At 38.8% G+C, this 13,012-nt stretch overlaps 2 protein-coding genes across 18 annotated transcripts; one reads left to right on the top strand and one right to left on the bottom strand.

The window, feature by feature from the left end:
• Nucleotides 1-43: 43 nt before the first annotated feature.
• LOC306765984 (methyltransferase-like 26 B) lies at nucleotides 44-1,424 on the top strand (the record flags this gene model as incomplete). The annotated part of the gene is made up of 6 exons (XM_079253552.1): nucleotides 44-243; nucleotides 484-646; nucleotides 764-823; nucleotides 921-988; nucleotides 1,201-1,279; nucleotides 1,366-1,424. The coding sequence occupies 6 exons, from the start codon at nucleotides 44-46 to the stop codon at nucleotides 1,411-1,413; spliced, it is 618 nt and encodes a 205-aa protein (XP_079109678.1). The 3' UTR covers nucleotides 1,414-1,424.
• A 442-nt stretch (nucleotides 1,425-1,866) lies between these two features.
• Nucleotides 1,867-11,690, bottom strand: hgs (hepatocyte growth factor-regulated tyrosine kinase substrate). 17 transcript variants are annotated; one of them, XM_079253537.1, is made up of 20 exons: nucleotides 11,559-11,690; nucleotides 9,465-9,549; nucleotides 9,200-9,275; nucleotides 8,933-9,025; nucleotides 8,211-8,328; nucleotides 8,068-8,120; nucleotides 7,816-7,884; nucleotides 7,576-7,700; nucleotides 6,188-6,272; nucleotides 5,941-6,054; nucleotides 5,760-5,855; nucleotides 5,464-5,502; nucleotides 5,190-5,354; nucleotides 4,878-5,091; nucleotides 4,626-4,798; nucleotides 4,400-4,540; nucleotides 4,086-4,269; nucleotides 3,776-3,912; nucleotides 3,514-3,696; nucleotides 1,871-3,391 (listed from the first exon to the last, which is right to left on the bottom strand). In XM_079253537.1, exons 1-20 carry the CDS (start codon nucleotides 11,593-11,595, stop codon nucleotides 3,293-3,295), a joined length of 2,286 nt encoding a protein of 761 aa, XP_079109663.1. In that variant the 5' UTR covers nucleotides 11,596-11,690; the 3' UTR covers nucleotides 1,871-3,292. The 17 variants fall into 17 exon arrangements, with proteins under 17 accessions (XP_079109670.1, XP_079109673.1, XP_079109660.1 ...); XM_079253548.1 differs by having other exon boundaries at nucleotides 1,872-3,391; nucleotides 6,188-6,299; nucleotides 8,211-8,334; XM_079253539.1 differs by having other exon boundaries at nucleotides 1,872-3,391; nucleotides 4,878-5,088; nucleotides 5,956-6,054; nucleotides 8,211-8,334.
• Between the last annotated feature and the right edge of the window lie 1,322 nt (nucleotides 11,691-13,012).

Here is a 13,012-nt window from a genome sequence, read left to right as displayed (position 1 = left end):
TCAAGGAATCAATACAAGGCCTCTCTTTCCTTTTTTCCAGATCATGCTGGTGTCTCCTCAGGCAGAGAGGAACTGGGAGGGTCTTTGTTCAGTGCTTGAGGATGTGTTGGAGGATCAGTCACACAGGCAGCTGTTTGCCTTAGAGCTGGGCTCTGGAACTGGACAGCATGTTATACGGTTTGCCCAGAAGATCCCCTTTGTAACCTGGCAGCCATCTGACATAAAGGAAGAGTCTCGGGAAAGGTTAGAAGGTTGTTTGCTTGTCATTAACTTATAAATTATAACATAGTCATACGTGAGAGGAAACTAATTGGGTATATTATAGTTTGTACAATTCTATTCTATTCTACTGTCATTTAGCAGACTTTTCTCCAAAGCAACTTACATATGAGAGTGACAATAATATACTGAAAAAAAGTTCAGAGATGGATTCACAACAATACGTGAATTTGAAAGAAAAATTTGACTTCACACTGTTTACAGTATCAAGGCCTACATTACTGCCACTCAAGCAAAGACTGTTCTGCAACCCGTCCACCTAGATGCCAGTGAACCTTGGGAGAAATGGGCAGGCCTTTCTCGTAGCTCCTGTGACATTATCATTGCCATCAACTTGCTGCAGTACAGCTCCTTTAAAACTGCACAGGTATGAGTGGCTATTTAAAATAAAAGTTTAAGATGCTATACTAACTTACTTGAGAAATTGAGGCTTTTACAAAAGGTTAAACAACTAAATACCATTTTCCATCGATGATTTTGTTAGGGAGTTTTCAGTGGAGCTGGTGAGATCCTCAAACAAAATGGCCTGTTGATAACATACGGGGTATGTACAAACAAGTTAAATTTGCTCTATTAATTTCATTGAGTGAGTTATACTAAAGCATCTTTGAAAAAGTGACAGATTTTTACATACTTTGCAGGTGTATGCTGTTAATGGCATCATTACACCTAGCTGTAATGAATACCTGGACGAAGAGCTTCGAAAACTGTGAGTAGACTGCAGCAATAACATTCCATATTGTGAAATTATTCAATTAAATGTTTGTGCAGAGGAGCTAAGAGTTTATTTAAAACATTTGCCTTTCTATGTGACTATGCAGTTTCTATGCAACTAGCCTAACTGCTTCACATCATTGTGCCTGCTCCACTTTTGTTTGCAGAGTGTATACAGCCTGTTTAATGCATTTATCTGTTGCACAGGAATCCAGAGTGGGGTCTTCCAGATATTGATGTACTCAGACAGCAAGCCTACGGGAACGGACTGCGTCTGGAGAGAATGGTGAGACGGTGTAGTATGATTTGGAAGACATCTACAGTAACACCAACAATAAAATATTCTTAATTTCTGTACCATTTTATTTCCAGGTTGAGATGGAAGAATACTACAAATGTCTCATCTTCAGAAAACTCTAAGAAAGAAGTCATTGCTGCATCACTTATCCATTTTTTGTGAGACTACAGAGACCAACTCTTAAATTAGATTCCTATCCCGACTGCAAAGTTTTTTAATTTTCTCTGGAAATGATAAGAAAGACATCATCAGGTCTCAGGATTCAACCTCAGAGAAGAGGAATTCCTTAATATCATACACAAGGAAAACATTATGAAAATGAACATTTGAGAACTTTTCAGAAAACTGAACATTTATCTTGGAGGCGTTTGGCAAGAAAAAAACTAGACTTAATTTTTCTGTAATAGTTTCTATTAGGTTACTATTATTTTTTCCTCATTTCCAATTCATTCCATTTTTATTCTGTGAAAAAAGAAAAGTAAGGGAAAAAAAGAAAGAAAACAAATATAGGATATACATTTAGTTTTTTATAATCCATTCCTTTAACAGAGTAAATAAATGGCCTGTGTGCTTTAAAAACAAATTTTAAATGCAGCTGATTTACAGTAAAATGGACTCTGAATAAAGTTTTTCCATTGTACATTTTTTTTTAGTTCAAGACCCATAAAATGTGAAGAACCAAAAAAAAACACCTGGACAATAAGAACTTGATATTTATTAAATATAATTTTAAAATTACTTTAAAGTCAGACAGATCAGTAAGATGGAATAAAGAAGTCCACAGATGAAAACTGAAGAGTTACAGAAATCACTGATTGAAAGTGTGACACAAACATGCAGCAAATTTTGTTCACTCTGCAACCATCTTCCCATTTCTGAACAGTCACGAACACCAACAAGAGACCACACCTGCACTTCCACCTGTGCAGCTTTCTTTACATGGGGCAGATAAAACTGAATGGATGATGGATGATGGATGTGGCATCTGGAGGCAATTTAAAGTTGAATAAATGTCCATTTCTTCCTTCAGCCTTAAAAAAAAGTTGCTTTTTAGTCAGCTACACAAATTACTTTAGTAAAGGGTTATAGGCTGCTCTTAGGATTTCTGGACTGCTTTAGATAATCATATTTTATTGGTAACAAGCTATGATTGGGATTATTTATCTATGAAAGTGTATTAATTGAGGGTTAGACAAGCACCCAGCTGATTTTATAACATACCCCACAGTAAGTACAATTGCTGCAATGCCTTTTGTCATCTTAGAAACTACAATAAGACACCCAAAAGTCCAAGCAGCATACTACAAATAAATGCCAAAACAAGGGAACCAAAGTTTTCTGTGCATGACAAACATGATTGGTTAACTACTGCTGGAATGTTGAGCTGCGAGCCTGACGACGATGCAAGTTTGTGCCAACGCTTTGAGCTCAGCTTTCATTATTGAGACATCACTCTTTTGAGACACCCACCACTTCCTAAACAGCACATACAGAGGTTTAACAAGCATTGCCCACACTGTGTGAAGAGGTTGCAATAAGTCACTTCCATTCCAGAAAATAATCTAAATTTAACATGCACGTCTTGCCTTATAAAAATATGAGAAAAGATGGTTGTGTGTTTTTTCATCTGCTAAATTTGTATCATATTTTCTTATTCATTTTAACTTGAATACCACTGACTATTTCTGCACTTTAGTTATTCATTTAATAAGGAATTACTACATACATATCAGCTGAAAAGACAAAGAGGACGGTGAGCGGTCTGGGTTATGGTGCTCTCTATCACAGCCTCATCCCTCAGATCCCTTACTTCAGAGAGGGAGAGGCAGGGAGAGCTACAGTTCTGCAACATCATCACAATATTTCACTTTGCCACAACATCACAGCAAGGTGGAAGGTTGGAATTATGTGTGTGGGCATCCACACAATCTGGAAAGTGGGGGGGGGGGCAGAGGTGAAGAGAAAGTGTAGTGTGTGTAGTGAGCCTGCAGCATAGGGGCTTCAGTCGAAGGAGATGAGCTGTGCCTCTGCACTGCCAGGAACAGCTTGAGGTGCTTGCTGTTGTGCCTGCTGCTGCTGGGGACCACCAGGGGGAGCAACCTGACAAGAATTAAAATGTAAAAATGAGAAGAATGTTGAGGTTCACAAATCTTTAAAAGATAAACAAAGCAAGCCTGATTTATTTACAATAGTATTAAAAAAAAAAAAAGGTCTATACTAACTTGCTGGTACATGGGCTGCTGGCCTGGCATGTACGGCTGCTGGGGGGGTATATTGGGATCCTGACCTGGCAACGCTGAGATCATGTTCTGCATGTTGTACGGCTGGTAACCCATATAACCCATACCGTTGGTTGGGGCCGTCTGGGACATGGGGGGCATACTTTGTGCCTGAGTGACCACACTCTGCACAGGAGACAGACAACTTAATTAAAGAGGAAAACTTAAAAAGTGTCGGTGACCTTTCAACTGAAGTCAGTCAAACCTGGTAGCCTTGTGTGGGTGTGGGCTGATAGTTGGAGTAGTGGGAACTAGTAGTGGGTGGAGCTTGGCCTGGAGGATGAGCTGGCTGGCCATTGGTGCCTGCAGGCTGGTACATGTATGCATTGACCATATTGGGATCTGGCAAAAACAACCAAACAGAGAAACATACACAAGTCAATACTTAAGAAACACTTCAACTATTTCATGACTGAATAGGGAGCCACATGTGGTGGACTTTCTGGTGCTAGAAGTATTAGAAGTATTTTATGCCATATTTCTTAAATCTCCCAATTCGTTGTGGATATCCTCACCTGTGGCAGCACCAGGCATGGCCTGATACTGTCCTGGTGCAGTCTGCCCAGGCTGGCTCATATAGATGTTATGCATAGGTGAACCTTCCACAGAACCAGCAGGACTAAAGGTGCCTGGATAGCTTGGTGGAGCACCGGGTTGATATACCACCCCTCCTGCTACAGTGGGGGGCAAAGACTGCATCTGCATGAAAGGGCATAGTAGACATTAGTAAATATCTATTATTTAGCATTGTTCAAAAAGACTTGCCAGAGTTATTCTTCAGTGAGTCAGTTATATCTGCTTGAGGTTAATGGGCTAAAGAAGTGTGTACCTGGGCGTAGGGCAAAGAGAAAGCAGGCATCTGGGCTCGCATCTGGATTGTGTGCTTTTGCTGCTCCAAACGCATCTGCCTCTCCTTCTCCTGCTCCTGGAGGCGCTGAATAGCCAGCTGTCTTTGCATCTCCAGGTACTCCTGAGTTCAGAGGAAACACTTGTGAGCAGGGTAATGGATACTATGACAACATCTCTAAATCTGTTGAAGAGGTTATTCTTATTACCTGCTTCTTCTGCCTCATGATCTCCAGCTTTTGTGCCAGCTGGATCTGCCTCTGTCTCTCTGCTTCCTCTGCAGCCCTACGTAGCTTCTCTCTGTGTTCATCTCGGAGAGCATTAAGGGCAGCGCGGGCATCACGTACCTGAGCTAGCTTGTCCTGCAGTCCCTCGTAGTACACTGATGAGAGACAGTTTGTACATCAAAGACCCAAGAAAACAGATGAAGAAACAAAAGCACGGGTAAAATTAACACTCACGCCGCTTTTCATCCAACTGGTTGAGAATGTCCAACAGCTGTGGGTGCATGTTGTTGATGGACTGGAAGAGTGAAAGCACCGCGCTGTCGTTGGTGATGCTGCGCCCACGCATGTGGTTGCTTTTCATACGATTGAGGAAGGTGGTGACGGCATTCTGCAGGGCTTTCAGGAACTGCTCATGGTTCTCCTCTGATTCACCGTTCTGGTACTGCTGCTGAAAGCGGGAATGATGGAGAGGCAGTGAACACAGCGTCACCTAAACCACACATAAAAAATACCAACTGTAATATCTGCACAAAAGCAGTAACACACCTCAACTATGCTGACAGGCTGGACTTGGACATGACTTTCAGCAGGTTGGCTGATTGATGGAAGGGTCTCAGCCAGTGACACGGGGGCAGGAGCCGAGGGGGTGGGGCTCTTTCTAGCCTCTTCCTGCTTCTTCTCCCAGTACGTTCTGTTCAGGTAGCGGGCCAACTGGTGGATCAGATGTGACACAGTTACAGATGTAAAGACATCAGGATTTAATTATTTATAATATTACTATTGAAACAGAGAATAGAAGCTTAAAGTTTAGTACATGTACCTCAGGGTCTACATCTTCAGCTACTGGAGCAGAAGAGTTCTGCAATGAACAAATGTTTCCCATTGGTCAATATATTCAATGTATTCCCTGAGCCTAAGAAACTGGAGGCCAGAACTCTTTTTCATTTCTTTTGCCATTAACAAAAGTTGTCTTCAGTAACGATAAAGTTTTGTTTTTTGTTTTTTTTAAATAAGAGAAGGAGCCAATAATGCAATACTATGTACGTCTTCTTTAAAGCCTGTTACAATCATGACAAAAACCAATGTTTTTTCATGTAAATAACATATTTCTCTTACCACAGGGGAAGTGTAAAGGGTGCTAACTGGTGGTGCTGAGGAAGTCACTGGGGTGGGATCAGCTTTGGGATACATGGAGTATGAATTCTTCTGTCTCTGTAAGTCACCAGACAGCAGTGTTTACATTTTTTCTTTTCCTCTCACAGTATGTTGATAGTAAATATGAAGAAAAAAAAATTACTTCATGCAAACCCACCATACGCTCCTTCTCCTCTGCTTCACTTTGAGAAAGAGCAATAGCCAGCTGCAACTCCTCCTCCTCCTGCAGGGCAGCCTCATCTCTCTTGGGTGGCATCTGGTCATCAAAAAAGGCAGGGAATGAGAAATGGTACCCAAAGATTAAAGTCTGCTAACTCAAACAAGCATTCAACACAAAGGAAAATACAAAACCACTCAATTTTCTGAGCCAAATATTAAAAAATAATTACCTGTGACTGTTGAGACAAGGGGCTTGTCAGGTACTCCGGTGGCAATTCAGCAGAGCCAGTGGTAGGGGCTTTTCCTTCAGCTTTCCTAAGTGGAGGAGAGAGGGAGGGGTGGCTGGTGAGGACAAGGGATAAAGGGAGAACAAACAACTTTGTAAATCAGAAGAGAGCATGCTGTGTGAAACATTAACTTTCCTAAAACAATACAGCACAAAGGGACATTGAAAACTTGTTGCCTGATGTCAACATATAAACTGACAACACTGAAGGCTCTGTAAAATTATCTGTTTCATGTTCAGGCCAATTAGTTATCATCATTTATGATGTTGGAGTCATCAACATCACAAGCCATTGCTTATAAAAGCCATTTTTATGGTCAACTCAACTCAACTTTATTTATAAAACACTTTAACACAACGCCAGCTGCAACAAAGTGCTGAACAAAGAAGTAATACTTAAAAAAAAAAAGCATAGAGTGAGATCTGAATAATATTAGTCAAAGGAATAAAAGACAAAATGATAATAAGCAACCAAAAAAAGTACAAGTAATAAACATCAAAACATTAAAAACATTAAAAACAAACAGTCGATTAGAGAAAATAAACAGTCTCAAACTGGGTGAAATGCCAGGCTCACAAAAATTGGTCTTAAGGCGGGTTTTAAAGATTATCAGTGATGTGGATTCTCTAACCTGTAGCAGCAAAGAATTCCACAGTTTTGAAGGAGCAACCATAAATGCTCTGTCCCCTCTGAGCTTCTCCCTGGACCTCAGTACCTCCAGGAGGAGCTGATCAGCTGATCTGAAGCACCAGGCTGGCAAGTATGGGGTAAGCAGCTCAAAGAGGTACAGAGGGGCAAGACCATGTGGGGACTTAAAAATAAATAAAAGAAACTTAAAATGAACTCTAAAATGTACGGAAAGCCAAAGAAGTGATGCTAAAATAGGCGTAATGTGTTCTCTCTTACGTGCTCCAACCAAAAGACGAGCAGCATCATTTTGAACAAGTTGGAGACAACAGAGTGACGACTGGCTGACCCCAAGATAAAGGGCGTTACAGTAATCCAACCGGGAAGTGATGAAGTCAAAAAGATTGGGTGATCTTTTCATGCTATAACTGACCAAACTCTACACCTTATGCTTTACTTTTTACGATGGCATATCATGAAGGAAGTCATGAAGATAATTTATAATATTAGCCAAGCTTTTACCCCAGATGAGATTGTTTTGTTGCAAAAGAAAAAAAAAACAACAACAAAAGATAACCTTCACACATTAAGGAAAATAATAAAAATGTATCCAGTCAAATGTATAATATATTTAAAACATCTATAGTCACCAAATGTGACACATGCGCATTTTTGTATTCCCACCATCATGTCAGTAAACTCACTTGTTGAGCAGCTCAAAGCACGGCTCACACACACGCACTTCCTTCTCAATGCCAAACTTGGGAATAGTGGAGTATTTAGATGAACACTTCCCACAGAAAATCTGGCCGCAGGCTCGACAATGGTGCTGCAAGAACAAATGGAGGTCAGTTTCTGAGCGTTAAGCATGCAGTCCGCAGAAATGATTTCAACACCGAGAAGGAAATCTTTATTTGCCCTAGTGACAACTAAACCCAGCCTACTTTTCTTGTCATAACGCCAAACTGGACTCTGCACCGGTGGCATTCCTCAGCATCAACCCAGTCTGGGGCCTGCACAAAGCAGATAACATTAGTTATATATGGCAACACAATTAAACCACTGTGCGTCTTCAATTCAGCCTCACAACTAGTATCTAATGATGCAAATGCAAAACAGAGAACAGGTAATACTTTTAGATTGAATGAAAAAAAGACAAAAAAAAACAAAAAACAAAACAACAAACCACATCTTACTCTCTCTGCAGCAAACATTGCATCACTCTCCTTAAACTCAGGGAAAACATGACCTGGTGAACGAGGAGAAAGTAGCTAAATATAAAGCAGATACACTTATCATGAACAAGGGACTAAAGTAAGCACTCTTAATGTACACTCACCTTCCACTTTCATGATTTGATATGTGTCTTGTACCACCTTGTATTTGGGCTCGTTGCGGAAAGCATGAGCCCAAGCCTGGATCAGATAGAGGATCTTGTTTCTGACATTTGGTTCTGTCTGCTTCTGGCGGTAACAAAACAACACAAAGAGAAAGAAATATCCTCAAATCTTTTAGTTGCTCTAGACTGAATGTTCTTCATCACATCCAAAGAAAAACTGAATGTAACAACAATGAGTTGAATGACAGGAAGTGAGGTGGGAAGTCCCTTTTCTGTGTGAGCACAACACTCTGTCACAAGACAATGACATCACCAGGAAGCTGAAACCAACGTATGCTTCAGCACCACTGTCACATGATATGGCTGACATCCAATCAAATGCTACTAGCTCATGCCGTAACACACATATGTCAAGACAGTTGTGAGCAATGACTAAATCTAGAAAGCGGGTAAGAAAGGTGGTAAGCCCTCCAATCAAAGTATGGCCAGACAAATCACACAGTCATTATGTAAAAGGTTACAGTTCTCCATCTTAACTTCCAGCCCTCACTCCAACAAGGGCTCTTTGCAGATTTGCAGCTTCACTCTACTTAACCTAATTATAAACTAAATATAATGCAGCAAAATTTAGCTTCACGGTAAAACAGCTTAAGTAAAACCTACATCACAAGACTAAAGAACTGTTATAATAATTCATGCACAAAAATGAAATTAAATGTCACCTTAAGCAAATCCTTCAGTTCCTCCATAGTTTGTTTACTTGCAACTTCATCATGGACTGTTTGTCCGCAGTTCTTCACCACTGACTCCAGGACCTGGACAAAAACATTTGGTCATTGTTTTTCGTCTACACGATTGATTGCATGAAAAATTAAAACAAAAAAACTAACATGTTTACAATTACCGTGTTGGAGCATTTCTAAAGGAGTATAATATATTGCTTTTGAGATTCTACTTATGTTGAAGTATATTTTTCTAATGTGTCTTACCTCAAGTGCATAAAGGGCCACATGTGGGTTTTTGTCATTCAGCTTCTTCTTAATGGCCCCGATGGCATATTTAGCTCTGGAAGGACAAACATTGCTATGCTTAACTAAATCATTGCTGAAGTGACTGGTAATTAAGGTTGCTAATAAAGTAATCAATATGTCTTGTTGCAGTTATGTTTGTTAAACGTCAGTTAACACAACACCCTCCCTCCCAGTTCAGCAACTGAGAATATGAATGTCGGGGGGAGTTTGTAGAATAACTCACTGTGTGTCTCCTTGCCGAATGAGATCACAAATCTGAAGAATGGATTCCCAGTCTGTCTCCAGAAGCAGCTGACTGGTGGCTTTATCTGCAATTAGGACAGATAGAAAACAATTACACATATGTAATATCTGTCAAAAACAGCATGCATTAAAGTTTATGCATTTTTCTCGTTTTATTGTATGTTTCTGCATGAACACAACTTAAAGCATTAGAGTATTTTTCATGTAAGTCAAATGAAAATACAGAGGACATGATTAAGAAAACTGAACAATTTGGTTTTTATTTTTCTAGAAGTGGTTTTGTAGCCTTTTCCATTCTTGTGAGCATTGAAAGTTTTATTGAAGTTTTCTGTGAAATATTGTTTTACTTATACATCTCCATGAAAATGTTATGTAGATCTTTGAAAAAAAACAAAACTGGCCCACTAACTTACTAAACTAATGCTCACAAATCAAAAGCACCTATCTTTAATTTTACCTTGTAATTCAGTGCTGATCCTGCATATCATTTTCCTTTTGATACAAACAGATGTGTAATAATGAACCTTTCTTTAGTTTTGTTGGTTTGTTTTTTGTTTTGGTTTTTTGCTTAACTTGGTCTTTGTGTTGTTATTTAAAGCTTAGCTGAAAAACTGATTACAGATTTATTTTGCCAATGTCTGTAGAACTACTGATATCTCAAAAATGTTCCCAAACTATCCAACCCCACTATAGCAACAACAGCCTCCTCTTCTATACTTATACTTATGCTAAATAAAGAGGTTATAGGCTTTACAGTAACCTTGTTTTCTACTGAGGCACGAAAAGAATTATTTGCACAGCTTGCTTTTAACATTAATTCATTTTCTTCCATTAAGAAAGTATTGATTTGTGGTTTTGAATACATCTATTATGGTTATGTTTTTCATTCCATTGTAATTCTGTAATGTTACCATCAACAAGAAAATACAACACTGCTTTTCATATTTTTAGCTTGTCTATTATCTGCAGCACTGTTACACATGCTCTGTTGATGGCATCTTGTTACCAATTACACATTAAGAATGACATTAAATTTAGTCAAACTGCAAGCTTAACTTATTTATAATTTGTAAGTGGCCATTGGAGCAATTTTGGTTTCTGCAGGAAAACCGCTAAGTTGGCTTTGTTGGTTTTGCTACTTTACAACCCAACTTGCACAGTCATTGTATGATATGTCTCTTTATTTGGGTGTTTTGCATAAAAACATCACAGTGAACACTTTTGTAGATCACTAAGTATTTCTATATTGTGCTGTTTACCTATTTAATTACCATAATCCCAGGGGTTAAAGGTAAACTAATCACTATTGTCATTTCAAACCTAATGATTATAATTACATGACTTGTAAATACATGATTTCCATTTCCAAGAATGGTTAAATATACAATACATTTAAAGCTGCATGTTAACTTTGGACTTGTTCGATTTATTTTTGTTTGTTGAGACTTAGCTGAAGGAGAATAAGTCACATATGGTCAATTTTACAAACGTACTATAACGACAATGTGTCTAATTTAGTGTAAAGTCTACGTTTAAATTTAGTAAACAGATTAGTGTCCAGTTATATCCGTCTGCCAGCTAGCTAGTCAACCTGTTGTAGTCGTAAAACTTAAGACTACACCGTGAGTCATCAGTCTTAAACTTAAGACAGTGTTCTGTTATTTTGACTAGATTATTTAAACATATAAACGGATACACTGTTTCGCTGATAATGTAAATAATATGCTGATGACCATGTAAAATTCTAGACATTAATGTACTGCATTTCAGGGCGAAACTACTGTTAACCTGGTTCACCTTAGCTAAACTTATAGTGCTTCGTATCTGTGATTTCAGCTCATGTACGAATGACCAAAGGACAACTGATAAGCAAACCTACACAAATTAGCTCTACACATTTATTTCCTTTTGGTCTTCAAACAATAGCAGCGAATTTGTTAGCAAGCTAAAATGAGCTAGCTGGCCCGAGAGCCACAGCCCAGCGACTGTCAAAACAATACGCTGCAAAACATCGCACTTTTAACTCCCAGTTGGATCATAAACTACAAACTGAAATAATGTTGAGATAACTTACCAAGGAGTCTCTCAAATGTACCACCGCCTTTTCCCATATTTGATTGAGAGTCTCAAAGTAGCTGTGGAGATGTTTCGTTTGATCAGCGGGGGCTGATATATTCACCGTTGACGCTAGCCTGTTAGCTTATCTGTTAGCACAGCTGTACAGTTCAGGTACAGCTCTTCCTACTTCCTACTTCCGGCCCAGGAAAAGCTTCACAGATTAATGTCTCCCTCTGGCGACAATTGTGTAAAATTACAACTGTTCGGTGAAGAAAATAAACTAGATTTATTGCACTTAGTAGCAGATAATGATTAAAAAACGGACTCAAAATCACTGTGCAGAGTTTTATTGGCTGATGGATCCATTTAATCTGAGCCAGGCGAGTTGGAGAAGGGAAACATACAAAACCTGCAGGACTGTGACCCTCATGGGACCGAATTGAGGAGCCTGGATTTGAAGGCTCCGCCACATTAAATGATCAGGGTTTTAATACAGACAGTTCAAACAAGGTCTCAAAAACGGCTCTCTGGGTGTCCTGGATGAACTTGTGTTTGAACTGATCATTACATAAGTGTAATTAATGTCTAATAAAATTGACAGGTAAGTTCTGCCATAAACTGAGTATTGAAAAACCATTTAGTATTTTGTGTAAAAATGACTGATCATCATGTAAAATAAACCTTTACAAATGAGCTTTAACTCGATTAAATGTATGTCAACAAAATCTCCACTCTCTCTCAATTGTGAGACTATCTTGAAAAAAAATGTTCAAAGAATAAATTAAAGTTGTTTGGTATTTAAATAAATCTTAGTTGAGATGGACACAGAATAATTCTATTCAGAAAACCCCAAAATAAAATAGTTTCATTGTTGAGCTCAGCTATAGAAGAATGCCAACCCAGGGAACTCATGATAGTAGATGATTAACTGTTATTATCATGACCAAGAACTGTATTGGCATCATTGCTTAAAGCAATCTGAAGAAACCTATCTAATCATTTACAATATTAAAAGTACACTTGTTCAACTCTATCTTTCTCTTAATACAAGGGTACAGTAAAATAGCAGACTTACAGTATTTACAGCTTTTCTCTACCACTGGTATAGACCTACTTAGGTCATGTATGAGTCACTACCTGGCACTTGGAACACTGACTGTCATTGTTACTGTGGTGCTGTAATGCTGTATATAGTGGCATTGTGTTGCTCCGTCCTCTGCTGTCACGGACAGAAAAACAAAAAACTGATAGAGCAACATGTGCCTTTCCATGTTTAAGAATGTGTAATAGTTGGAAAAAATTGCCGTTAATGAAAGTCACTTTTTGTTTTCACTGTCTGTGGATGATGTTGCTTTCGTTCAAAGTACAGGTGGTTTATGAGGAAAAGTAATGTCTTATGAATAAAGATTTTTTTTACCAGTGATGTTTGTAACAGCCCACATTGCAGACATATTTACACACTCTCTTACA

This window comes from Telmatherina bonti (genome assembly GCF_933228915.1).
Source record: "Telmatherina bonti genome assembly, chromosome: 14".
NCBI lineage: Eukaryota > Metazoa > Chordata > Actinopteri > Atheriniformes > Telmatherinidae > Telmatherina > Telmatherina bonti.
This window is presented reverse-complemented; position numbering and strand designations above follow the sequence as displayed.